This window comes from Peromyscus leucopus, chromosome 4, assembly GCF_004664715.2.
Source record: "Peromyscus leucopus breed LL Stock chromosome 4, UCI_PerLeu_2.1, whole genome shotgun sequence".
In the NCBI taxonomy this organism is placed as follows: Eukaryota; Metazoa; Chordata; class Mammalia; order Rodentia; family Cricetidae; genus Peromyscus; species Peromyscus leucopus.
In genome coordinates this window covers 12,287,807-12,315,690 of record NC_051066.1, presented here as the reverse complement: position 1 = coordinate 12,315,690, position 27,884 = coordinate 12,287,807, and the positions used below count along the sequence as shown (strand labels likewise).

General features: G+C 53.4%; 1 protein-coding gene across 4 annotated transcripts in view; it reads right to left on the bottom strand.

Annotated features, from left to right (window-relative positions):
• Sardh (sarcosine dehydrogenase) overlaps window positions 1–27,884 on the bottom strand; it is a 64,095-nt gene that overhangs the window by 25,842 nt on the left and 10,369 nt on the right. For all 4 annotated transcript variants that reach the window (XM_037204649.1, XM_037204648.1, XM_028858739.2 and 1 more), the window contains 12 exons: window positions 26,957–27,080; window positions 26,737–26,837; window positions 22,845–22,949; window positions 21,596–21,725; window positions 17,522–17,608; window positions 17,229–17,319; window positions 15,068–15,209; window positions 14,299–14,382; window positions 12,182–12,295; window positions 6,511–6,649; window positions 4,663–4,776; window positions 598–745 (listed from right to left, as the gene is read on the bottom strand). In XM_037204649.1, coding sequence (XP_037060544.1) covers window positions 598–745; window positions 4,663–4,776; window positions 6,511–6,649; window positions 12,182–12,295; window positions 14,299–14,382; window positions 15,068–15,209; window positions 17,229–17,319; window positions 17,522–17,608; window positions 21,596–21,725; window positions 22,845–22,949; window positions 26,737–26,837; window positions 26,957–27,080 — 1,379 coding nt within the window. The remainder of the gene's footprint in view (window positions 1–597; window positions 746–4,662; window positions 4,777–6,510; window positions 6,650–12,181; window positions 12,296–14,298; window positions 14,383–15,067; window positions 15,210–17,228; window positions 17,320–17,521; window positions 17,609–21,595; window positions 21,726–22,844; window positions 22,950–26,736; window positions 26,838–26,956; window positions 27,081–27,884) is intronic.

The window sequence follows — 27,884 nt, the reverse complement described above, 5'->3', positions numbered from 1 at the left end:
CCTGGGGCTGCACCTTGATCTGACTGTCTGGTAAACCATTCCTTTCCTCCCTCCTCACCCACCTGCCTCCCTCACTCTAAAAATAGCCAAGCCCTGTCCAAGGTCACCATGCAATGAAACTAGAGTCTCCTGAAGGCCAGGCTGGGCCTCTGGTGCAGCAGGTGGGATTCCACTCCTTCAGGCTGGCATATGGGTTCCAATACCCCTTAGTGGGGGGAGGACTGGAAGCCACATCCACAGCACCACTGGACCCTGCAGCCAGATGCTAATCAAACACTCTAAACACTTGAATAAATGGTTTCCATGTCCCCATGTGGCAGCCTCACAATGCTGTCCTCACCACCTGCCCCTCTTCCTGGTCAAGATGTGCCTTCAGTACGTTGTCCCTGAAAGGCGCTCAGCAAAGACTATGACCTGGTGCCCCTCCTGTTCTCAGAGCATTGGCCAGGGACTGGACTCTGCTCAGCCTATGTAGCATTCCAGGTTGTCAGAGCACCCATTGTTCAGATGACTGGTTCTGCCCATGGGCTGGGCTGGAGGGTCTGGGGCCTAGATGCACCCAGGCAACCCAGGTATCAGGTCCCTGTCTTCTCTCACCTGGCTGGGCCCTGGATACTGAGCATGCCCAGATCTTCAGAACAATCCATAAGCTGGCACTGGAACTTCTGATCCTGTAGAACCGTGGTTATGTGGGACCAGTTGTGCTGGGCCACAGCCCCACCCACAGCCAAGTAGTAGCCATCCCCTGGAGGAGAAGCACCAGGTTTAGAACAGGACCTTGGGACAGGGAACATGGTGAGGGTGAGCCTAAGGGACCCCAGACTCTTATTGCAGAAAGGGTATTATAGCTTAGTTCCTGCGATGGGCAGTGTTAAAGGTTCCGCCTGCTTCTCAGAAAAAGGGTTAAGGCTCTGGTGCCTTCAGGTCCGGGGAGGTCTATCCAGCCTCAACCACTAGGGCTAAGCAGCCTCAGACAAGTATTTTTCCCTCCTAGATTTCAATGTCCTTACTAGTTCCCATCCTTAACATGCCCCATGCCCCTGGGCTCCCTGCCTCTGCCGTTCTGAAGCTCACTGGGCCAGGCTTGGAGATGGGGAGAGTTAGAGACTACAGCCCCCTCATGATGGCTAACCTTGATGGTCAATTGACAAGATCTAAAATCACCTAGAAAACAGGTCTCTGAGCATGTCCAAGGGGGTGGGTTCTAGATTCAGTTAATTAGGGTAAGAAGCCCCACCCTGACTGTGGGTGACAACTTGGATGGGTGGAGGACTAGGAAATAAAAAGGAGAAAGTGAGCTGAGCACCAGCATCCACCTCTCTCTGCTTCCTGACTGGATGTAACGTGACTGGTCATCTCAAGGTCCCGCTGCCATATTCTCCCTGCTGTGCCCTTGGACTGTGAACTGATGAGTCCCTCCTTCTTCAGGAGGCTTTTGTCACAGCAATGAGAGAAATGGCTAATATAACCTGGATCACCCAGGATGTTAACACATTAACTTTCCCCAGAACTTCAGAGAGAAGACACGTATTGGGAATAAGTGGAACCCACCGTCTCTGTGGCCACAGGACATCTGCAGAGCCACATAGGCCCTGGGCCTCCACCCTTGGACACCAGTTCACTCTGCCAGGTGTTTGGGGAAACCACAGCCTCAGAGCTTAGTGGCCTTGGACCCAGTAATCAAGCTCACCAATCGGTGGTTCCCTCTGTGATTCAGGGTTCACAAAATTTGTCATTGGAAAGGATGGTATGACCCGTGGTAGTCGGGTATCCCTGAACCACTGCCTTTACTACTCCCTGGACCAGCTGGGGGGAGGTGCGTGGCACAAGGGAGGTGGGGTGGGAGGATTCTATCAACCCCCCCCCCTTCTTCACTGACTCCCGTGAGGTTCCTCTGCTTCACAGTAAAAGCCCTAAAAGTCCCTGGGCTTCTGGGCCCTGATCATTTGCTCAGGCAGCAGGATGCAACTGGAAACACCTTAGAGGGCTGCTGGGGGGAGGCAAAGCCTCGTCAGGCACAGGAAGCAGGGTTTGGGAGGCAGAATGGCAATATTTACACGCTCTGCCCCCCATCCCGCCCAAGCTTTCCCAAACTTCAGAGTCCTCAGCACCGGCCTCGCAGCCTCTCTCTGCAGGACTTGGTTCTATTGAGGGGCGCTTTGATCCTGCCCAGTTCTCTCCCTCGGGGCTTCTCCACCTCCATGACACATGCAGTGGCATCTCCTCCTGGAACCCCTCTCACCCCCAGAGTTCTGCAATAGGCTGGGTCTATGACAGCCAAACCTAGGCACCCTGCCTGTCCCTCCACCCGGTCTCCTCACACTACTGATGCACCTGAGGAGCATCCTCTGGGCCACGGATGGCAGAAGGCCTGACTCCTCACATCTGGCACCTTTACTCTGGATACACCTCACCGGAACACACACACCCGTGGAAGGATGCAGTCTGGGGAGGCATGTGGGCTTTGGCCAGCCTGTCCCACTGCACTGTCTGCAGCTTGCTGGCCCCAATGTTCATCTTTCTGAGCCTTTCCATTTTCACCTTACAGTGGGCCTGGCCCCAGCACAGGGCTCCTTAGAGCCTCCAGGGCCAAAATGCTAGCAGAGCACGAGTCAGGACACACCAAATCCTCCCTCAGTTCCTCCTCATGAATAGAAAAGAGGGAGGGGGAAGGAGAGGGAGGGAGAGAGACAGAGAGAGACAGGGAGAGAGGGGGAACGAGCAGAAGACTTCCTGATCCCTGGAGTTACCAGAGGATACTTGAATTCTGGACAGTGTCTTCAACCCCAGGCCAAAGGATATCCCACCATCACCAATGCCCCCATGCATACTTCAGCCCCCATTCTGTTACCAGTCTGAGTTCTCTACCCGATGGCCTGAGAGTAATGTGCCTGTTTGCCCTGGGCAGCCATCCCCATTCAGCTGCCCTGCAGAGACAGTACAGGGCCTGGAACATGGTGAAAGGCAGATCCACATGAGCCAAGGGGGTAGAGTCTCACCCCAGACTCCTCTCCGCCATTTCCAGGTGTGGGGTGAGCATTGTGGGTGGCAGGTCTTACATGCCATTTTCATTATGTCAATGTGTTTCAAACAAGCAAGTACATCTTTTATAATATTAAGAAAGATGAATAAAGATAATTTAAAATTGCTTCCAAGATTGACAGCTGCTTAGTACACAGCCTTGATCACATGTAAATTGTCAAATTCTCTTGACTTACTGGAGCGCTGAGTCATATGCATAATTAACATGCATATTAAATATATACATAATGCAATTGCATATGCATCCCAGGAGCTGTGTCAGGGCAGGAGCCATTCCTCTGCTGTTTGGGGGAGTCCCTGGGATCCATGGCCTCCAAGGCATGGGGCTCACTGGGTCATCTGGCCATGCCCCCTGGGTGCAGGCCTCAAGCACTCAGCCCCAGGAACTATGCACAGGGTGGGAGGCACAAGATAAGATGTCACAAAGCACTTTTTTTTTTTTTTTTTTTTTGGTTTTTTGAGACAGGGTTTCTCTGTGTAGCTTTGCGCCTTTCCTGGAACTCACTTGGTAACCCAGGCTGGCCTCGAACTCACAGAGATCCGCCTGGCTGTGCCTCCTGAGTGCTGGGATTAAAGGCGTGTGCCACCGCCGCCCAGCAAGGTCTCAAATTTTTAAAATTTCAGAAAATGGTGGTGAGGCTGTAGCTCGGGGGATACAGTACTTATTGAGAATGTGCTTTCCCTAGGTTCAACCCCAGTACAAAAAAATCAGAATAGCTGTATCACACATAGGTAATGGGACTGGCTCCTTAGTGAGCCCCCTTCCCTCCCCTGTGCCCATGCCCAGACTGGGACTTAGCACCAGGAGGCTTCAGGAACATGGGGAGAAGCAGGAAGCAGCCAGGGTCCATCTGGGCCAGCACTGCCCACTGTCATTCTCTTAAATGGCAGCCAGAGAGCCACACAGTTGGTTCCTCTCCCTCCCTGTAAGCCACCCTTTTAGAAGTATCAATGCCCTCTTGGAGAAAAGGCAGGCCCACTCTGTTCCCTCTCTTTTCCTGGTGGACATAGGCTACAGGACGGGAGATGGAGCTGCCCCTGTGGAAAGTGACAGGTAGGATCCGGGGTTGGGATGACAGGGGGCAGACTTGTCTAGATGTCCTGTGTAAGCAGGACTAAAGTGTTGAGCTGCTTGTCATCAGGGGTGTGCAAGGAGAAGTGGAGGGACATAGAGGTCATCCAGGGGCCAGAGTGGGCTGGACACTGAGCCTGGTATCAGGGGACCTGCCCAGACCTGAGGATGGCAGTGGTTCAAGAACTGAGACCAGCCCAGATGTCAGGAAGGGAAGAGGCTGAGCTCTGAGCGGGAGGTGTGGCCTTCCCCTGGTCTGATGCTGGACAGCTAGGCTGAGTCAGCCACACCAGGGCTGCTCCAACATGCCACAGCACCAACAGGTTCAAAGACATAATTATGGGGTGCTCAGGGCAGCAGAACAGCCGCCCGAACACAGCTAGCATTTAGCCTGAAATGAGACCACTAATCTCCAGGTCCTGACCACAAGTGGACATGACAGGTTATTATATAGTCGTGCCAGACAATTCTCTCTGACCTTCTGGTTACCAGTGACAGCCAGGCCCCTGAGCAGGTCACATCCATGCCAAGGCTTCTCATGGCCTTACCTTCAAAGGCAGGGGCCAGGGGACTGGCCTGGGTGCCTGAGGCCAGGCGGCTGACGGTCAGGTCGCTCTCAGTGCCTCCCCGGTGGTTCAGCATGCACGTGTACACCGTTGAGCCTGACAACAAGGACCCAGGCGTGAGCTCCACCAAAGCTTGCTCTTCCTCAGAACCTAGACAACCCCATGGCAAGTCTTCCGCATAAGACCTCCTGTCCTGTGACTCTGTCTCAACCAACCAGACTATTGATGAGGTCATCCATGGTTGTCATCTGGGGAAGGGCATTCTTTGAAAATGCTCGCCTGGCTCCTCCCTCGTCCCTACCCAAATCGCCCTCAGCAGTGTGCCTGAAATGGCAGAATCGGTATCTACGGGGTAAGTGGTTGTGCGGATGAACAGCAGACAAGCAGAGGAATGAGGGAGGTGAGAGGGGTGGGTGGAAGGGTGAGCATCCTGGGGAGTGAGCAGATGGATGCAGAAGGGGCAGTAGAAAGGGCTGGAAGGCCGCTGGGGGTGGTAGGGGGTGAGCGGGTGGGTGGAGCTGTTGGAAGAGTCACACCAATGACTATTGGAAGAGTGAGACCAGCTGCACATGGGGCTGCCGGCTGCTCACTGGCTGCACACAGGATGTCTCAGGTTGAATCACACCCCACAAATAGACATATTAGGGTGTGGCTCCAAGGACTTGCAGGTGAGACCTTACTTGGAGGTAAGGTCCTTATAACCCTGGTGAGGCACAGTCACTCAGATGGACTCCCAGCCAGTGGGACTGTTTACAGAAAGAAGAAAGCTAAGGCCTGGGGAGTTGACTCAATGCACAGTTCAATCCACAGGACCCATGTAAAAAAAGAGTCAAGTGTGGTGGCGTATACTTGTAATCCCAATGCTGGGGAGGCAGGGATGAGACAATCCCCAGGGCTCCCCGGCTGGCCAGCCTAGGCGACTTGGTGAGCTCCAGGCCAGTGAAAGACCCTGTCTCCACAAAAGCCAAGGTGGTTGGTTCCTGAGGAATGACACCCAAGAATGTCCTCTGATGTCCGCATGCACGTGTACACATGTGCACCCACATCCACACATACAGAGAGACAAGGAGAAAAGATGGGGGGATGCAGCATGCAGCATCAGAGGCCAAGACCGGTGAGGTGGCGGCAGCCAAGCAAGGCCGATGCTCCCGGCCCCACCAAGCTGGAGGAGGCAGGAGGGAGCCCACTCATAACCTTGGAGGGATGAGGCTTAGCCAGCACCCTGATTCCGGCCTCTGACCTACAGGACCAGAAGGTAATCCACGTCCTATTTTAAACCACCTAGCTTGTGGGACTTTTTACAACAGCGTGGAAAAGGAATAACAATGAGGATGAGTGGGTGGATGAGTAAGACAGTGGGGAGTTGGGTGACAAAATGATGAGTATCCCAAATATTTCATGGGCTACACCATAACAAAAAATGCTCACTATTTACTCGAGATTAAAACGCAACTAAGCATTATGGACTTTTAATTCTGGCAACCCCACATGGGGAAAGCACCCCGGTAGTGAGGAGATGTGACTGTGTTCAAGCACCAGGAGGTATTGCTCAGTGTTCATGGCCATGGATCCCTTCTGTGAGCAAAGAAAGGCGGGATCCAGAATGAGGGAAGAAGAAAGGATGGAGGATGTGATGCAGGAGGGGGAAGACTACGAGGTTGGGGATTGGTGACGGGACATGGAAGGCCAGACATCAGACCGGTCAGACCCAGGGGAAGAACAGCAGGCCCCCTGCCTGCTCCCTGGTCCCTGTTGCGCATGGCTATACCGTGGGATTCTTCTGAAACTGAAGGCAGAGAGGAACGGATCTAGCCACCCTGGGCCCAGTACCTGGAGGTCGATTGACATCTGCTGAGAAGAGCCAGTCAGCGGCCTTCTTGGCGTCCACTCCCAGCAGGTAGAACTTCCCAAAATAAGACATGTTGAACACAGCAGCAGCCCGTCGGCAGGTCAGACATTCCTCCCGGATCTGAAAGGCCCAGTGGAGGAAGGCTTTTCAGGGTGCTAGACCTGGGGACATGGGACTGGGCCTTTTTTGACACACTTGCTCAGAGTCTCCCCACCACTGCCCTCCCAACCTCCCAGTCATCCCAGCTCAGGGGCCCACCACAGTGCCTTCTTCTCGAGAATGGGAGCACACAGGGACACCTCATAAACTGGCTTTGTCATTCAAAAGAATTGCCATGAAAACCAGCCATAGTGGGTCAGTCCTGTCATTCCAGCAATGGGAGGTAGAGGCAGGAGGACCAGAGGGTCAAGCTAGTGACCCTGCCTTCCCCTCCAAGAAACTAGAGAGAAGGTAAACTAAATGGAGAGCAAGCAGAAGGAAACCCACTCCATTTCTATGCATTAGCACAGAGCAATCTAAAGAGAAACCAAGAAAACAACTCCATTATTCATAGCCCCCAAAGCCATAAAAATATCTAGAAGTGGGCTGACAACAGAAATGCAAAGTTCTTACCATAAAAAGTTAAACTGCATGCGTGTATATGTGTGCAGGTATATGCGCACGCACGTGTGAAGAGCATGGGTTGATACCTGGTGTCCTCCTCAATGGCTCTTTGTTACTTTTTGAGACAGGGTCTCCTTCACTGACCCTGAAGCCACTGACTGGCTAGGCTGGCTTGGCTAGGTTTTTTGTTATTGTTTTTATTTTTTGTTTTGTTGTTTTGGTTTTTCGAGACAGGGTTCTCCGTGTAGCCCTGGCTGCCCTAGAACTCACTCTATAGACCAGGCTGGCCTTGAACTCACAGAGATCCACCTGCCTCTGCTTCCTGAATGCTGGGATTAAAGGCGTGCGCCACCACCACACAGCAGTACCTGGATTTTTATATCCAGTCTAGGGTTCCAAACTCAAGTCCTCATGCTTGTGTGGCAAGCATTTAACTGACTGAGCTGTCTCCCCAGGCCCTGGAGAAATTTTTTTTTGTTTTGTTTTGTTTTGTTTTGTTTTGTTTTGTTTTGTTTTGTTTTGTTTTTCGAGACAGGGTTTCTCTGTGTAGCTTTGTGCCTTTCCTGGGACTCACTTGGTAGCCCAGGCTGGCCTCGAACTCACAGAGATCTGCCTGGCTCTGCCTCCCGAGTGCTGGGATTAAAGGCGTGCGCCACCACCGCCCGGCTGGAGAAATGTTTTTGAGAGAAAATAATGACCAAAACCAATGGAAAAACACCAAAGTTCACTGTCGGTAAGGAGCACACTCAGGTTGATCTACAGATCTGTCACAGCCTCAGCTGGATCTTTTGCAGAGGTTGACAAGCTCACCCTAAAATCCAAATGGAATTTTAAGGGGCCAGAGTATCCTAAACAATCTTGAAAAGGGAGAATCAAGTTGATGTTTTCACATTTCCTGATTCCAACACTTGCTGGTACGGGGTGGGAAAGGAGGGGCTACAGTAGACAAAATATCCAACACTTGCTGGAGGGAAAAAAACTACAGTAGACAAAATAGTGTTGGGCTGAGCTGGTGATGGAGATGTGGACTAATGGGGCAGAGCCCAGGGTCTGGAAATCACCCCCATGTTGATGGAGACTGGTCTTCAACAAGGACCCCAGGAGAATCCCATGGGGATGGAGTCCTCTCAGCAATTTGGATACCCACATGCAAAAGAAAGATGTCTGAACACTTTCTCATGCCACACACAAGACTCCAGACAAAATGGGTTGTAGACACAAGGGCTGAGGTGACAAAACCCTTAGAAGAAAACAGGGAAGTATGCGTTTGCCGCTCGAGCCGGTCTCTTAGACATGATGTCGAAGGCGCCAACAGCACAAGGGTAAGAGAGATGAACTGGACATCATCGCAACTTTGGACGTTTATACAAAAGGATTAGAGTTTGTATTTCAAATGATTCCATAATGACAGTGAAAAGGGAATAGGAGAGATCTATACAGTACACATCAAACAGGGGACTTGTAACCAGGATGTGTATTTATTTTAGGCTGTGTTTGTATGTGGTGTGTGTGTCTGTGTATTGTATGTATGTGGTGTGTGTGTCTGTGTATTGTATGTATGTGGTGTGTGTGTCTGTGTATTGTATGTATGTGGTGTGTGTATGTGTATTGTATGTATGTGGTGTGTGTGTCTGTGTATTGTATGTATGTGGTGTGTGTGCCTGTGTATTGTATGTATGTGGTGTGTGTGCCTGTGTATTGTATGTATGTGGTGTGTGTGTCTGTGTATTGTATGTATGTGGTGTGTGTGCCTGTGTATTGTATGTATGTGGTATATGTGTCTGTGTATTGTATGTATGTGGTGTGTGTGCCTGTGTATTGTATGTATGTGGTGTGTGTGTCTGTGTATTGTATGTATGTGGTGTGTGTGTCTGTGTATTGTATGTATGTGGTGTGTGTGTCTGTGTATTGTATGTATGTGGTGTGTGTCTGTGTATTGTATGTATGTGGTGTGTGTGCCTGTGTATTGTATGTATGTGGTGTGTGTGCCTGTGTATTGTATGTATGTGGTATATGTGTCTGTGTATTGTATGTATGTGGTGTGTGTGCCTGTGTATTGTATGTATGTGGTGTGTGTGCCTGTGTATTGTATGTATGTGGTATATGTGTCTGTGTATTGTATGTATGTGGTGTGTGTGCCTGTGTATTGTATGTATGTGGTGTGTGTGTCTGTGTATTGTATGTATGTGGTGTGTGTCTGTGTATTGTATGTATGTGGTGTGTGTCTGTGTATTGTATGTATGTGGTGTGTGTGCCTGTGTATTGTATGTATGTGGTGTGTGTGCCTGTGTATTGTATGTATGTGGTGTGTGTGTCTGTGTATGGACTGTGTGTGTGTGCCAATAGGCAGTTGCAGGAGCCAGAGGACGTTGTTCGTCCTTGTCTTACCGGTTTCCATCTTTTTCTCTTGAGACAGGATCCCTTACTGATCTTGTGTGGGGGATAGAATGGGGAATGGGGGTGGCTCCTGGTGACTGTGGGATTTCCTGTGTGGAGAGATGAAGCTGTCCCTCCGTTCCTGCTGAGGAACAGTGAATGGAAAGCTTCAATCGATGGACTGTGTGCTGTGGGAATTACATCTCAATAGAGGTGTTAACAATGAAGAGAGTACATACCCCTCCCTGCCTCCTCCTCACCACTGATCGGCTATGCCAGCCTCACTTTCATTACTGAGGGTACAAATGACGGTGGGAGCAGCTGCCATGGGCTAGACAGACAGTGGGTGTCTCTGGGAGCTGAACCACAGCCTCCTCAACTCATCGCCCAGTGAGATGGCTGTTACCAACTCACTCTGGAGTCCAGAGCAGTACAGCGAAATGCCACAGAAATGTTGTGACCACAAAAAGCCCCTCATCACAAGGGTGACAGAGGAGGTTTCCAACGCCATACCCAGAGCTGAGCAACTGGCCTTTGCAACCTTGCAGTAGGCTTCTGGACAAGCACCACGGACCTGGCTTAGCCGTCAGCCAGCAGGCTGGCACACCACACTGCCTCCTGAGGCCTCCGCTCCTCTGCTTCCCTCCAGACATCATTAAGGCTCACTTGCTGTCCGCCAGGCTTTGAGGTGCCTTTGCTGGCACTGTTAGAGCTGCCGACCCAAACCCAAACAGCTTCCTGGGCTGACACTCGCGTCTGCCTGGCTGGGGAAGCTGCCAACGTGGAGAACAAGTGTGTGTTTCATGCTCGGGGGCCGTCTCTGGTGCATTTGCGGAGGCTGGATGGAGCTGCCAAGCCAAATTGGCATCTCCCCCGAGCTTCCACACCCTCCAGGGCCAGAAGTCCCACAGGCTGTAGAAGCTGCAGGTGCTGAGGTGCCAGACGCAGCCATGCACTCCCTTGAGGAGGCTGTGAGGACTGGGCACCAAGCCGGGCCTGCAACTGCTGCATTTTATGGAGCCCCTGACTCCGGGTACCACTTCAGAAAGGCCTGACCTGCCTTAATAATCATTTCCTTCTCAAACAAGCATAGTGGGAAGAAATGGGCCCTTGCCTTCAGAACTGGCCACAGTGTGCCATGAAAATGAGGGGTCTGGTTCAAGAGTTTGGAGAGACGCAGTCCCCATTGACACTGACTGTGAGGGAGGGGCTTGAGTGATGGCAGTCCCTGCCTCTGAAGCCCTACCCTGAATACCATGATGCCTTCCTGATGCTTTGCCCACAGTCTAGGGCCCAGGCTGAGGACTTGGCTCTGTACCTACCTCAGATGCACGGTGGGATATCACAGGTGCCTCAGGCATAATGACAAGTCCAGAGACAACTGTGGTTCTCAGAGGAGCTAGGGAGGCATGGCGTGGACATCATCATTGCTCATTCTCTGTGAGCTCCCTGTGGGATACACGCTGCCACAGGAATACCTGGTCCCCAGGCCTCAGCACCTCGTCCGTCATAAGGTGGAGAGGCAGGTCCATTGGAGAGGGAACACAAGCTGCCTGCACAGCCTCACCTGCCCACTTTTGAGTCAGTGAACAGGCTTCAATGGTGCAGCCACGCCAGCCTCTTCTGCTTTGGCATTTGGAGGACCCACCCAGTGGCCTTGGGCATGGGGCCAGCAAGCCCACCTCGTGTAGACCCACTCCACTCTGAGTGGAGGGTGGAGGCCTCTGTAGACCCCAAGAAGTGGAAGCCCCATCCCTCATGGATCTTCATAGCCTCAGAACCAGAGGACTAAGAGACAGTACAGTCCCATCTCAAAGCCGTTGTCCTTGTTTTGTTGTTTTTGTTTGTTTGTAAGATTGACACAAACTAGAATTACCTGAGAAGAGGAACCTTAGTCGATAAAATACCTCCATTCAGATTGCCTATAGGCAAATCTGTAGGGCATTTTGTTGGTTAACAATGGATGTCGATGCCAGGCAGTGGTGGCACACACCTTTAATCCCAGCACTCAGGAGACAGAGGCAGGCGGATTTCTGTGAGTTCGAGGCCAGCCTGGTCTACAGAGTGAGATCCAGGACAGGCACCAAAGCTACACAGAGAAACCCTGTCTCAAAAAACAAAAAGGATGTCGATGAGCCTAGCTGACCAAGGGCTGTGCCACACCCCTGGGCAGGTGGCGCTGAACTGTGTAAGAAAGCAGACAGTGTAAGATATGAGAAATGAGCCAGGAAGTGTCCTTCCTCCACGGCCTCTGCTTCAGTTCCTGCCTCCAGGTTCCTGCCCTGAGTTCTTGTCCTTCACGAGGGACGACAAACTGTAAGCTGAAACAAACCCTTCCATCCTCAGGTGGCTTTTGGTCACTGTGTTTTATCACAGCAATAGAAACCTCAACTAAGACAGCCGCCCAGGCCAGCTGCCTCAGCCCTGCCTCTTTGCCCTCCAGCAGCAATATTGAGGGACCCTCAGACCTGACTGCCGGCAAGCTGCTGATGCAGAAGACAGACTGTGAGGAAAACATGACGTGGTTTCCACAAAACTGCATTAACCAGAAAGGAGTGAGCCTGGAGGAAGCAGGAGCCCCCCCGCCCCAAAGCCAAGGCAGCTCAGCAGTGGATTCTCCGTGAGGAACGGAGGGCAGCTGGGGACTCACTGGACCCAGCACCGGCTGCTTACCGTGTGGTGGTGGGGTGGGAAGTCGAAAGTGTACTCATCGCCCAGCAGCCTGCTGTAGGCGTAGTTCCCGTGTGCCTGCTTTCCATAGGCCCCATAGTAATCATAGTCAAGGACCTGTTACAGAAGAGTGAGGTCATTTCCCAGTCTCCCTTCCTCTTCCCTCCTCGTTGTGGCTTGAAGGTAAAATGTCCCCCGCGGGCTCCTGTGTTTGAACGCCCAGTTCCCGAGGTTGTGGACCGTTTAGGATAGGGAACCTTATTGAAGTAAATGGGTCAAGGGAGACCGGGGTTGAGACTTGGCAGCCTAGACCCACTTCCTTTCTGCTCTCTACTTCCTGACTAAAGACACAACGTGACCAGCTGCCTTGCGTTCCTACCACCATGCCTTCCGTCAATTCTGAACATAACAGGGTTGGTCTGTCCTCCACCAACCTCCCTCCTGGACAACGAGTGGGTCACAGACATGCGTGGAGTTTGTTCAGCTCTGGTAACACAAGGATACTTGCTCAGAAGACAGCTTAATCCCTGCCTTGCTGGTTCTGACACCATGACTGGAGGTTGGGGAAGAGACTGGACACCGAGTGAGCTGGAGAGGAACTTAGGCCACTGTGAGGGCATCTACCCGATGCCAGGACATCAGGTGGACGGTGGAGGTGTGGGTAGGAACCACCATAGAGTTGGTTCCAGGTACTGTTGTCATGAAAATTTCCGACACCCTCCAACTCCCACTGAAAGTGCCCACAGTGCCTAATGAGCCACCCACTCTGCAGATGGAAAACCTGAAGCCTGGGGGATTAAACCCACCCCAAAGTACAGACCAAGCTGAGGAGTCAAGGCATGACTCTGGGCGGGTGTGACTGGTGTCTATGGCTGTTCCTGGAAGACTCGGGCGAAGGCTCCAGTGTCTGGCTCTCCTCCATTGTCCCAGCCTCTCCTGAGTTCTCTCACCTCTGTTAGATGCCCCACCACCACCACCCATGACCTCAGGCTCTGAATGGCTTCCTTCATACTGCAGGGGTGAAAAAAGGAGCTGTGGATTTCCTTTCCCAAAGCTCCAATCCCAGGCTTCGCCCACTTCTCAGGAGTAAGAGCTGAGCTCCAGGAGTGGGAGGTTCTACCTTAGTCTCTTACGCCCAGCCCTGCTGCCAGCCATGGCATCTGTGAGGCCCTTCCCAGCACCTCTCCCTCCCAAGCCAGGCATACCTCCCCCCACCCCGCCCCGGCCCCTGAGCCCCAGCAGGAATAACCCATCTGCTTCAGCCCTGCAAGGTTTTCCAGACTGGCTTCTAGGTAGGTATAGTCTCATCTGGGGACCAAAGCACTTCCCGTTCCACTCAGTGCCTCTCCCTGCCTAAGGCCTCCAGGGCAGAGGGTCTGCCCAGCCCATCCTGCCTACTCTGCCTCCGGGGGTCAATGAAAGAAAAGACCCTGGTCCTGGAACAGAGGCCCCTGGTTGCATATTAATGACTGTCACCCCTAAGTGTGCCCTGCAGTGAGTCATGGACCTGGGTTACTGAGGAAATGGAAGGGGGTCACACTGGAATGGGATGGGACATCACATCGGCAGGAAGGGGTTAACTTGCACATACCTAGATGTGGGCCTCAAAGCCTCTGGCCTGCTCCCAGGGGCTGTTGCTAGGATACTCTGGGGAGGCCCCCAAGGCGTCCCAGAGGCCACCATATGGGATGGTTCAGTGGATAAACTGACACACAGAGGCACAGTTCCTCCTACTGACAGCAACTACAGCTGCTGTTGCCAAATATACATTCTGAAGGGTGTGTAAAAAGGGGCCGCGTTCATCCCAGAACCAGGGGTTCTCCGTTCTGTCCACATTGCGGGTCTGTGCTAGTATCCGGTGCTTGCCCACCTGGGCCTGGGAAGCCTGGCCACTTGCAAGCACATTGGGAGCAAAGCCTTTGCAGATGCTGAGGTGCTGACAACCCTCTCCCAGGTTGGTACTCAGTTTCCTGAGTGCAGATGACTGATCTAGCACCACAGCCTGAGGCACACCGGATTGGCCTGACTTGGGTGCCTGGGAGGATGCTGAGATGAGGAAGGGTATGAGAGGCCCAGAGCCTCCCAGTCACATGGACCAGTGCCCAGGCATCGTCACTCACCGGAGCTGTTTCTTTGGGGTTGAACCACCCTGGCCGTTCCCAGCCCTGTCGTTCTTGAAACACACAGCCTCGTTGGAGCAGCTCCTGAAGGAGACAGAGAGGGCCCATCACACAAGGCCAGACACCACATAGGGTGCAGAGCCAGGGCACCACCCACCCAAGAGTGCTCAGGGAAGCAGGGTCCCCAGCCCAGGTCACTGCTCCTCTCCACCAGCTATGAGCTGAACTGTGCCCCCATCAGCAACATATGTTGAAGCCCAAACCACTGTGTGATGGTCTGGAGACCGAGCCTATAGGGAGAGCATTAGGGTTGAATAAGGTCATAGAGCGGGTCCCAATCCCAGAGGGCTGGTCCCCTTCCAAGAAGAGGAGGACCTGCCAGGATGCTGTCTGCTCTGGGAGGACACAGCAAGACAGTGATTGTCCTCAGCCAATTTGCCTCCGTCAGGAACCAGGTCAGGAGCAACTTGATCTTGAATCTTCCAGAACACAGAGACTGTAGCCCAAGAAGATTATGAAGAGAAGTCCTGTCTCTTCATATGCACAGCCTGGCTACCCCTCTGACATATACCGTCTCCCCAATCCCCGAGTCTGGTTTTCAGGACCTCTGCCTCTCTGCTTGGCCTAAAGTCCCTGCAGGGGCTAGTCTCCCCCAGCCCTGGCACAGCACCCTACCCAGAACTCATGGGACACAGGCCTGCAACGGAGTACCGCATATGAATGTTACCCCGACACCCCAAGGCCCTCAGCTTGTGTATGCCTGGTGTACCTCATGCAGGGGGTCTTTCCTCATGTTGCGTCCTGCCAGCGGCTCATCGTGGGGGAAGACAACTGAGTAGTTCTTGGCATAGGACTCGTGGCTGCGCTCGCGGATCCAGCGGGGGTGGTCCGTGAGTGAGTGGTGGAAACGCCTGCCACCAGCGAAGGAGATGGATCACTGCTGTGGACAACCTGTCAGGGATCCAACCTACAGCCTGGGCCGGGGCTAGCCTCTTCACTTAGTCATAAACTACTCCTCTCACAGCTAAGCCAGCTAAGGCTGTCATGAGGAGGCCAGTCCACAGTTGATCTCTGCCAGATTGGGTAAAAAGCAACCGCATGTACAGGTCCAAGATGCCCAGGGGAGGTGGGTGGTCCATCTTCCCATTTCACAGATGCAGAAATTAAGGCTCAGAGAAGAGGAAGGACTAGCCCAGGGCCACACAACTGAGAGTGTTGGGGTGGGCAACTGAGACCCATCCTTTCTGCTGTGAGAGAAGCATCGGCTGTGGTCTGGAGGCCCCTGGTGCTGAGCAAACCCTGGGACCCTCCCTTGCAGCTGGGGTCTAGACATGCCCAGGACCCAGTGCTGGCTGCCTACCCAGACATGTCCCCACTGAGGGGGCCTCCTTATAGATGAGGGTGAAGGAGTGCATCCTGTCCTTGACCTAGTTATAAGCAGGTGACCCATAAGGAAAAATGGGCACAGAAGAGAGAGAGGTTTTGGTTCACGTTGCCCCCTCTGATTTTTTCTTTGTGTCTGTCTTCCTCTGTGTCTGTGTCTGTCTGTCTGTCTGTCTCTGTCTGTCTCTGTCTCTGTCTCTCTCTCTCTCTCTCTCTCTCTCTCTCTCTCTCTCTCTCTCTCACACACACACACACACACACACACACACACACAGGTCTGGAGTCCACAGTGGATCCTCAGGTGCGCTACACAGGTATTGCTAACCCCAGCTGATCTGGTCCGGGCTGAACGAAGCCCTGATGCTGGAAGGGTGGCACTGATGATGGTCCTGTGGCTCTGACCACACAGCTGAAGGAGAAGGTCAGGCTGCCCTGCTCTGTTTGCAACAGGAGGAGTATGAACAGGCCCTTCCCTGAGGCCCCTTGCAGCTGTATCATTTCTAGAACATTCCTCTCTGGGAGGAAGGCATAGGCAAGGCTGCAGACAGTCTCTGAGGGGATATAGCAGACCTCACAGCACCAGAAGCTGGGTAGGGGGTGGCACTCTGGGGTTCTCAGAGTCAGCCATCTGTCTTTGTGGTGGCAGACGTCACCTCCCCCGTGGGTGCAATGTTCTCATCCAGCCAAGAAGAGACAAGCTGGCAGGGCTGTGGGACATCCTGCACTGAGCCAGCAGCCCCTCCACCTGACTCTGTCCCCTTGTCAGGCCAACAGGGCAGCTGGGTGCCCCCTGGAGACGATTGGCCAGGAGCACATACTAACTGCACACAGAACAGGCCGAGAAGCAGTCAGTTCCTGTGCTGCCCTGCAGTGCCTGGCATGGCCCCAGCAGGTCACGGGTATGGACCACACTGCACAGGTCAATATGACTATTCTAAGAAAGGGACATGGAGCCTGGGTCAGACAGAACTAGGGAGTCTCCTGCCTCTTGCCTGGGAGCCCTTGCAGCAGGCTGTGGAGCCCTAGGATGCCTTCAGGCTCTTGTCATCAGCATTCGGCCCAAACTATACGGTTCAGTGCCCAGGTCTTCCTCACAGACCCAAGTCACTCTCTGTACCCACACCAGCCTGTCCATGCTGACTGTCCTGCATCATGGCGCAGAGCCTGCCCAGTGTTGAGTCTGACTCATGTTGGGCCACCAGACAAGGGGCCCAGCTCTTGGTCCTAACAATGGTCCCAGCTGGGCCCTTCTCCCTAGCCTCAGTCTCCCCATCTGTGCAGTAGAATGATGGGATCCTGTTGATGTGGGTCAGGCAAGACCTAGGCCAAGAGATCCTGGACTCCACAGAGGCTGTGGACTGCCACATCCAGGTGCTTCTCCATGACACCTCCCGCCAACCACTGCCTTCTCCCTTCCCACCCTGGCTGCCCCACTTCCAAGAGATCGTCTGGATTTCAAGGTAGGTTCCTTCATAAAACAGCCCTCACCCCTCTGCCCTGCTGTGCCGCCCCATGCCCTGCTCTCTGGCTCCGGCCACCACACTTACCTGATGTCATAGCTGTACATGTCCTTCTCTGGGCGCCCGTGAACAATCCAATTGGCCAGCTCGTGTCCACAGCCACCGCCCAGCATCATGCCTGGTGAGATGGGAGTGTAGGCCTACAGTCTGTTCCCTCCATACCCAACTTTACACACCTATCTCCATGGCACCCACCCCCACACCCTGTTCTTACACCTGGGTGTTGAGGGGCTGCGTGCCTCCAGCAGGACTGCACTCTGCCCCACAGGTCTCCCCGTCTCCATACCACCAGGGCCCTCCCCCATCAGGTGTCCCCTCACCTGCGCTGTTGAAGCCACAGCCAAGGAAGAATCCTCGGAGCTCAGGAGCCTCCCCCATCAGGGGCTTGTGGTCGGGGGTGAAGGATTCTGAAAAGAAGGGAGGCCTCAGACTCCTCCAGGCCTCGGGCCCTCGGGGAAGGGTGCCCTGGGACAGTAGGGATGGGAAAGTAGTCCTTGGACAGCCTTTGGTTAGAACCTTCCATCCTTCTCACCCAAGGCAATACTGCTTCCTCCAGGGAGCCTCCCTGGTGGCTCCTGTCATTGGTCCCCTAAGCACTTGACCTGTCAGCTCTGCCCCGTGGGCCCAGATTCACATCAGGACCATTGTCACTGTTCCACCAACAAGGGACCTTCCTCTGACCCAGCACAGTGCTGCAAGTCCCCTCACCGAGCCACCATCTTTCTGTGTTGTTGACCGCTAGATAGTGAGGGCAGGGCTCATCCTTGCTAACAGCCATGTACTCAGGCTTAGCAGAGGCTAGCCAGGTACTCAATATGTACTCTTGAATGGATGAATTAATTAATCAATGAATGAATGAATGATCACATTTTCTTTGCTGCCAGGGTGCCTCAGGTATCAGAGGACATTACAGTCACAGTCACGGATTCATCCCTGCTTGACTCCTCAGGCAGGCCACTCTGCCTCTCTGCCTTAACTTCCTCCATTGAACAATCAGGATTCCGGCACTGACTCCACAAGGCTGAGTTAGCCCACAAACATTTGTTCCCTGACTGTCACATGCTTGGCCCTGGGAGGCAGCTCTAAGCAAGACAAATTCCACCCAGCAGAGCTGATTGGACAGCAAGAAAGACAGAAACCAAAGAGCTGGATAAGCAAAAATGAGGGCGCCACCCCAAGATCAGCGGGATGCTCCCCACAGTCTTGCATGGCATGAACTACTGCTGCCCCGTGTTTTTTTTTTTTTTTCCACAGGAGAGGAAGCTGTCTGCCTGGGGTCTGCTGTGTTCCAGTCACTCAGCAAAGCTGCCCAGATCCAACCCCAGGTTCTTAGCCTCTGCAGGTAGAGAAGCAGCATGTCCATCCTCTCCAGAGGGTGGTTAGAGCCCAACCTGCTGATGGGCATGGTGTCGGAGCTGAGGGGCAACCAGTCATGGAGCAAGAGGAAGCTTTCAAACAGCAGGACACTGCCGCCACGTCCGAGGGCAATGGCAAGGGAGCCAGGCCACCACTCGTCCCTCAGTTGGACTCCACAGGGGCCCACATAAGGCCAAAGGCAGACATTGTGTGGGACAACAAGAAGTGTTCCTGAAGCAGGCTGTGAGAGGCTAAAAGAGGGGCTCCTGGTCTGCCACACCATACACACTGGCCAAATATGAGCTCAGCATTCCTCTCATGGTTCCACATCAGCCCTGTGTGTGTTCCGGAAGGACTGGCCATTTGAAGGAGCACGCTGAGAGACGGCTCAAAGCCAAGGCAGACCCAGATGAGCCAACTGAGTGTGGTGAAGAGCATGGGGATGCTACATTGGGAACCAGTGGGGAAGGGGAGGAACTTGGTCTGCAGGGCCAATGGCCTTTTACCCTCCTAGTAGAAGGCCTCAGAGAGGGGAGGAAGGCCTGTGGTGGAACTCAGGTGACTCTCCAGGGTCCTGAGTGAGGCTGGACTATATGAGTGAGGGTAGGGTAGTCATCTGGGTAGGACCCGAGTGGCTGGAGAAGGTGATGGGAGCCATGTCCAGGTCTAAAAAGATAAGAGAGGGATCCCAAGCAAATTTGTCGGAGCTGGGGATGGGCAGGTGTGGAGTACAGTTCCTTAGATTTTTAACACAGGCAAGACTGAGAAACTTAAGGACACTGGAGCTCCCAGCACCACGGGTGGAAGGACTCGAATCTGCCATCTCACCTTGGCTATTAATTCTCAGCCTAGGTCTATGAGCTCTGTCTGCCCCCAGCCTCCCCCAAGTCTGGGGCTGGGATATCTCTGAATTCTGGAGGCCCAAACCTCTGAGCTGTTTGTCTGCCAAGGAGAAAAGCTACCCTCCGACCTCCATCCCCAAACTCACCCTCACTGCTAAGAGAACAGACCCAAGTTGTCCTCCCAAGCAGACTTCCCTCAAAATAGGGCCCCATGAGGGAGTGACAGCTTCCAGGCTTAATTAGACAAAGAGAGCCTCTGGGGACATTCATGCCCCTGGGATTCTTCCTGTGTTTCTCACCATCGGTCCCACTCTGGCTGAGCAGGAACGTGAGTCACAGCCCTCGCCCACGTCCCAGATCAGGCGTGCTCTCAGCCTGCTCACAGAGGCTAGCTGCTGACTCCATCTGGTCTCCCTGGGGCTGTACCCAGTGCACAGCCTTCTTCAACACACATGCGAGCACAGACTGAGCCGGCTGCTCCGTAGCCACCAAGCATGCCCAGACACTGAGGGCTGGACTCCCCAGAGGGCCATAGCACCTCCCATCTGGTACCCTTCGTCAGGAGAGATGGCCTGGCCACTTTGCCCCGTGGAAGACCCTTGGCCTCCTGGCTCCCTGCTGTCCCCTTTCATCCATAAGGCCTTACTACCAGTGACTGGCTTGGCCCCAGCCTGTGACTTCTCAGCCCCAAGCCACCTCTGCTAACTGGTATTCTGTCCCCGCCTCCCAGGTCAAATGCTGTGGTGCTCAGGTGCTCCTAGTCCTGGACTGCTCAGCCGATGGAGCCGAAGACAGTTTCCTTTGGGGCTATCCTATATCTTTCTGAGCTTGGTTCTCAAGGGAACTGAACCGGAGGCAAAGTTCACTCTGTAGAAAGCAGGAAACACACCCCTGAAATTCTGCTGAGACCACGTTTCTACCTTGCCATGTGTAGTCTACATCTCAGCCCAGCGCTGGCTGGCTCTGTGATGGCTGATACTGATCTTCAACTCGGCAGGATCTAAAATTACCCAGGAGGCTGGTCTCCCAACTGTGAGGAATCATCTCGATGAGATTAGCCTCGAGGCATGCCTGTGACAGATTTTTTTTTTTCTAGATTAGGTAAACTAAGGTGAGAAGACCCGCTCTAAGAGTAGGCAGCCCTGTTCCCTGGGCAGGGGTCCTAGACTGAGCATCTGCATTCATCTCTCTGCTTCCTGACTATGGATACAATGTTACCATGTAACTCGAGCTCCCCATCCAGGACTGCTCTGCGGTGATGGTCTGTACCTTTGAACTGTGAGCCAAAATAAGCCCTTTCTTTGTTAAGTTGCTTTGTCGGGACATTTTGCTGCAGTAATGGGAAAAGTAACTAAGACAAGCTCCTTCCTCTAGGCAGTCCGGCCTGGGTCTCCCCGGCCAGGCTGGGAACTCTTGCCCAAGAAAAAGATGGGCTTTGTCAAGAATGAGGACACAGGCCTCAGGGGTATGGAGCTACTGGGTGGTTCCACACTCACCTCCAAGGTGCAGCTGCCTGAATCTTACTATCAGTTAGTTGGTCAGCATAGACCTACTTTCCAGCATGGCCTCTTTCCTAGGATTCTCCACCAGCAGCCCTGCATCCTCATTCTGGGATGGAACCTGGGGTCCTCTGTGAGCAGTGGCTTCTCTGTAGATAATCTACAGGGAGAGGGCTGGGAACTAAACTCACTCTTCTTAGCCTCCTGGAGAACAGAGAGGAGGCAGGGGCTTGGGAGCCCCTAGTCAGGCATCTCTCCATGCCCAGCTCATCTCTAACCCTACAGAGTTCTGGCCACCCAAGGACAGGAGGTGAAGCCAATGGTTGGGGACCCTGGCAGGGAAGTAAGAATTGGGGTGCAAAGCTGGGGGCTCCACCAGGAGATCACTGTGCTAGAGACAGAGTTCGTCTTCCTGTTCTCACTCTGCCTCCCATGCTACTAGGACAGGGTCCCACATTCCCATTTTTGCAGACGAAAACCCCACGTTCTGGGAACGAGTAGGGTCTAGAATCTCAGTGCTGGGGTCAGAAGCTTCATGGGCTTCACGCTCAGGGATACACTGCTGCCCTCGCTAGTTTGGGTTTTCTCCTACACCAAGCCAAGCCCAGGTCACATGAGACAGGTCACTCTCAGGAAGGCACTGTCACCCAGATGGACCCAAGGATGCCTCTGCTCCGGCCTCAGCCTCCCCACTCACCAGGACCACAGACAGTGGACTTGATCCCCGTCTTCTCCAGCACAGGGACACGGTTAATGGCACCTTCGATGTGCTGGGTGAACACATCCCAGTCCAGGTCAAAGAGGCCAAAGGCAAATTTGTCTGACACCTGCAGAGGCAGCGTCGGGAAATCTGTCACACTGCCGTGAGAAAAGCACCAGTCCCTTCCAGGCCCACCTCTGACACAGCTCCAGCCCCTAGCCGGGAAGGGCACATGACTGACCTCCATCAGGTCAGAGGAGGCAGAGGACAGGACTCCCCGGTGGGCTCTCAATCCACCCACTCCCCTTCCTTCCTGGCCCCACGCCCACCAAGCTTCCCTGGACTGTTTCTGTGCTCTCCAGTTGGGTACCAGCTTCTAGCCTCTAACCCGTTCCCTCAAACCATACAGCAGCTGCCCTTCTGGGAGCCTCCCATGGCTCCCAGTTACCTACCACAACTCCATAAAACCCTCCACGAACCTGCCCTACCAACCATTCCCCTGTGCTCGGCCTTCTGACCTCCAGAAGAGCAAGCTGAGCCAGTCATGATGGCACATGCCTTTAATCCTAGCACTGGAGAGGCAGAGGCAGGGGGATCTCTGGGAGGTAAAGGCCAGCCTGGTCTGCAGAGTGAGTTCCAGGACAGCCAGAGCTACACAGAGAAACCCTGTCTCAAGAGGGGGCCAGAGCAAGCTGGAGCTGCTCCTAGGCCTGCACCGCAGCCTGGGCAACTGGCCATCTAGTCCACCTGTGCCTTCAACCTGACTTCCAGTGTCTCTGCATGATCCATAAACTGCTAACTATATTGGGGGGGGTGCAGGCACCACCCACATTGCATTACTTACTTAACGTTTTGTTGGACTCCCCTCCTCCAGACATCTTGAGGCAGGGGCTATTATCTTAGTCTCCCCAACACTTTGCAGAAATAAAGTGGCATTTGGTGCAGAATGGCCATCTAATCACTCTGTGTGTGGACATGTGGATGAGACAGCTGGGCAATCCTCTGAATTGTCCTCCAGCCCAGAGGCCCTACTGTGGCCCTGGGGAGGGGCAGGGGAGGGTTTCAGAGGGCCCATCTTTGCTGCCAGCAGACCAAAGACTGAGATCTTTGAAAGCCTCATGCTGAGGGGGGCAGTAATCCCACCCTAGCTTCTGTGTACCTGAGTGCCAGCTCTCAGAAATACTAGGGGTGGGTGGAGCCAGGGCACCTCTGTTTTTCCACCTTGGGACCCTTGTGGGGGTCTTACCTCCTCCCAAAAGATGGGGTTGGCCTCATAGCCACCCACAGACAAGGCATCCCCCTGCAGGCGGAGGTAGACAGAAGCATCATGATCTCGGACATTGGGCATGTTCTGGAAGGCAGAGCAAAGAGGCCACAGGCGTCAAGCAGGGCTGGTAGGACTGGTTCCCATGCCCTGAGATTGGTCCAGTTCGGGGTAGACCTGTGGCACATTCTCCTACAGTGGTAATGAGCAGAGAAGGAGACAGGCAGAGACCGTCAGGAATCCCTTGCAATGGCCCTGTTCATTTGTGAGTGGTAATCAAAATGTCCAAGTTAAGGACTGCGTTCAGGAGCTCGGTGATGCTTTCCGTAACCAAATACTGCTTAAAAATAACAGTTAGCTCTGCCAGGATCACCAACAGCACTAACACTCTGAAGATAAAGGAACCCTGGAGCACTATAGCACGGGATCATGGAGACCCCTGGTGGCCGGGAAGCCCATGTTCCTGTCCCAGCAGGATGGTACCCACCTCGGTACAGACTCTCCCATAGATCCCTACAACTCTAAGAACACAGCAAGTGCTCAGCTCAGCACACACAGGTCTACCCAGCAACTCCACTGCTCTCTACATACACGAGTCCACCTTACTCTTAGTGGACAGTATGGCCCTATTCCCATTTTTATCCCAACTTCTGACCTCAACTGATTCTCCCCTAGCTGCTTCAAACCCTGCTAGCTGCTTCCTCTTGAAAGTCAGGCTGATTGCTCCTGCTCTTCTTAGTCCCTCTGGAGCAGCAGCTGGATAGGTGACTCCATGCTCCTCCGTCACCATCATCGTCACCACAGCTACCCTGTGAGCTCCTACCAGAGGCTAGTACCTTGCTCACTACACCACCTTGCTCGGCCTCAGCAAACCCCCTGCACAGTTAATATCCATGTAGCAGGAAAGGAAACCGAGGGCTGAGGACATGGCTTGGTTGATAGAGTGCTTGCCAGCAAGTCTGAAATCCCAGATTCAATCTACAGGAACTAGATATGGCGGTGCATAGGATGATCAGGAGTTCCAGGTCGTCCTTGGCTACCAAGTGAGTTCAAAAGCAGCCTGAGCTATGAGAGAAGGAGAGGGTGAGGGAGAGAGGAGAGGGGAGAGGGGCAGATGAGCAGGAAGGAGGAGGACAGGGAGGATGAGCAGAAACAAAAAGAGGAGGAGAGAAGAGAAAGATAGCCCAGCAAGATGACTCACTGTGTAAAGGCGCTTGCCACCAAAACCATGCCTTGAATGGAATGGGCCCATGGTCACAGGAGGTCAGAGGAGAGCTAGCTAGGATCAGGGACCTGGGTGGCTCCTCAAAGCTGGGAGATCTCTTAGCCACCACAGAAGGCAGGCACCCAAGCCTTGAGCCCTTGCTATAGCCAGAGCCTGATGCTGTGGGAAGACAATGTCCTGTACCACAGGGCTGCCAGGTCCCTGGAGCTTCCTGAGCTGACATGGGTCAGCAGGGCAGCTGACATGAACCCTGGGGCAGTCTCCCAGCCTCAGGACCTGCCTCAGCACAGAGTGGGACCACAGCAGTGGACAGGAGAGTCTAAGGCCTGGTGCAGCCTCCTGTCCGGCCCCACCATCTGGCAGGTCTAAACTCACGGAGCCCTCCACATGAAGGGATGGGGCCTGGGAACTCTCTCATCACACCAGACTGTGCCCGGCACAGTCTTTAAGCATTGGGGCTGGTGGTCCTATCATGTGCCCCTTATACCTACAGGCACACAGGGACCGTGAGTGATTATATAATGCCCGCAGCTTGCCTTTGATTGACTTGGACATTCCCGGGAGGGGAATGGCCAGCTGCCATCCATTCTATTGCTTCCCAGAAGGCGGACTTTGTCAGGCATCAGGAGAAACTAGCCAGGACTGAGGAGTGGTGCCCCTCAGTGGATACCCTCTCTGCAACCTCAACCCAGGACACGTCCTCTGCCCCCCTTTACATTACACCTTCCCAGCCTCAGCTTGGCCCTCCTGGATCCCTTCATGGTCAGAGAGTGACCCCTGGTGGCCACCTAGGGAGTGGGTTCTCCCACAGCTCTGAGCTTCGGTAAACAGCCTCGCCATTCTTCCATGCTCACCTGATACAGTAGGTGTCTCTGTCTGTGAAAAAGGACGTACTGTGTGTTTGGGGGAGTTGCCCTGGGATTAGTGGCAGGACCCCACCAGACACAGGTTTTTGCTATACCATCTCCTTCATTCACACTAGGAAACAGCCAGGCTTAGTATCTCAGAGGCAGGAAGGAACCAAGCTCATGTAGGGCGGGGGAGGGACAAGGCTTCTAGTATGGGGGAGGGGAGTGACTAGGTGTCCAAGACTCTCATCACTGGTCCCTAAACAAGAGCAGTCTGGCCTCTCACACTCTCCTCACCCCACACAGCCTATGGCTCATCTCAACTGTCAGTCAAAACCAAATGCCATGCTCTGTGTGATGGATCTTCTCTATCACCCTCAACCCCCCACTGAAGCATGGTCTCCTCCTTCTCCAGGTAGCATCAAAAGATCAAACTGGTCCTCCAGTTTTGGTTAGAGATGTCAGGCAGCCCATGCCCAGCCACATTTGATCGACCTAAGGGAAGTCAGTTGAGTGTCTTTGGGTATGGTCCACTGGGACAGGATCTACCTTGCACTAATTTCAGAGGCCTGGAAACTCTGTTTTTGGGGTGTCCCTTTCAGAATTCCTTGCAGCTTCTTTGGATGTTGCTCCTTTGCTTGTCTGCAGGATCCCCCTTTTCTTTTCATGCAAAAACTGGGTCTTTCTCTGTTTTAGCCCCACCTCCTGGATTAGAAACATGAAGCCCCTCCAGTCAGTGGTGGCTGGAGAGAGGATTAGATTCCCATTGTAAAAAAGAATTTGCAAGCAGATGGATGATAGGAGAATCAGAGAAGGGAAAGGTAAATGGGGAGAAGGAAGGATGGATCATGGATGGACAGATGGATGGAAGGCAATGAAGAATAAGGGATGGAAAATGGATGGATGGATACTAAGTAGATGGGTAAAGGGCAGGGTAGATGGAAGACGACACTAAGGAAGAATGAAGGGCGGGGTAGCAAAAAGGATAGAAGGAAAGGAATAAATGGAGAGATAAATAGATGGGAGAGAGATCAATAAGGGGATAAAGGTGTGAAAAGAGGATGGATGCATGGGGGATACAGGGGAGAAAGAGGAGATTAGGGTGGATGGGGATACAGGGGAGAAAGAGGAGATGAGGATGGATGGGGATACAGGGGGAGAAAGAAGAGATGAGGGTGGATGGGGATACAGGGGGAGAAAGAGGAGAGGATGAATACATGGGGGATACAGGGAGGAGAAAGAGGAGAGGAGGATGGATGGGGATACAGGGGGAGAAAGAGGAGAGGATGGATGCAGTGGGTTTAGAAGGAGTGATGGGGGAGGGGGGAGAAAGATGGGCTCAGATGATTGGTGGAGGGAAGCTGGGTGGTCAGTGACAAGGTGTCAGAAAACTACCAGCCACCAGCACAGGAGAGAAGAGCCGAGTAGGACAAGCGAGGAGAGGGAGCAGGAGGCATTTTAGTCCAGGTGCCTGCAGGTACACCAGGTCTGGGCTTCCCTCAGCAGAGGCTTTCAGAGAGGTACTGAGAGCCAGGAACCAGTGTCCTCTGAGACAGGCACGACCTGGAACAAAGCCCTGGCTCCCAGACTAGAGAGATCAGGAAGCCAGGCCCTGATGTCCAAGGTGGCCCACACCATCAAATTCGCTGTGCCAACTCCTGTAAGTCTGCTAGCACCCAGAGGTCTCCATCGCACAGGAGAGGTGCCTAAGCCTGAGGACCGTGCCATTTGTCTGTGCCCAGGTTGGGTCTTAGAGCAAAGTCCTTGACCTCATGGCAGAGAACCTGGTGCCATCGCTTACCTGGATCCCCTCAATGCGCTCAGTGACAACGTAAGCATGATGCATGGCCACCAGGGGGACCTTCACTCCAGCCATCTGACCCACAGTGCTTGCCCACACTCCTGGGGACAGAATGGAGAGCAACTCAGGACATTCCTCAGCATTCTTGCCTGTCTGACTTCCCACCCCAGAAAGAGGTAGGACCAGAGCTGGGGGGGGAGTCAGAGGAACACCATTCCACCTGCACAGTTGACCACGCAGGGTGTCTGGATGGAGCCATGCTCTGTCTCCACCGCTGCCACCCGCCGCACTCCGAAGTCATCCGTCCGCACACGGATGCCAGTCACTGGGCAGTTTTCAATGACCTGAGGTGGAGAAAAACAGCAACTAAAACCACATGGAGATTTCCGAAGACCTGACCTCCATCCCCAACCTACTGAATGGAACCAGGGGATGCTGCTTCTGTGAGGGACACTTTCTGATTGTATTTCCCTCATTTGATCAGAGAAATGGAAGCCACATCACAAGAAAGCAGAACCCACTTCTTTAGTTGGAAAACTTGTACAGATGTGGGAAGGGTGTGGGAGGGGTGAGGGCACTCACTCAGAAGAGGAGAGGACAGCTGACTGTTTTTCAGTGAGATTCATTTGAGGAATGGAAAAATGTTTATACATCACTTTGTTTTTTTGTTGTTTTTTTTTTTTTGTTTTTAAGTCATGAAATGATGTTTCTATTTATGCCTTCATGGAAACAGAGAAACACACTAAAATGCCCACAGTACTGCCAGACTTTTTTACTTCCTTTTTGCTTCCTACTTGTCTTTTTGTGTGTGCATGTGTTATGTGTAGTGTCTGGGTGTGGGTGGGTGGGTCACATGTGGTGTCTGCGTGTATATGGGTGTGTTCAGGTGCACGAAGTGTGCTGGTTAGTTTTAACTGTCAATTTGAAACACCTAGAATCAGCTTGGAAGAGTCTTAACTGAGGCAGTATCTAGATCAGGTTGGCTGTGGATGTGTCTGTGGATGAACTGTCTTGACTGTTCATTGACCCAGCCCACTGCAGGCAGCACCATTCCCTAGGCTGGGCCTGGACTGCATGAGTGAAGAAAGATAGCTGCGGGCACATTTGGAGGCACATGGGTGCCCTCCTCTGTCTTGGGACAGGAAACC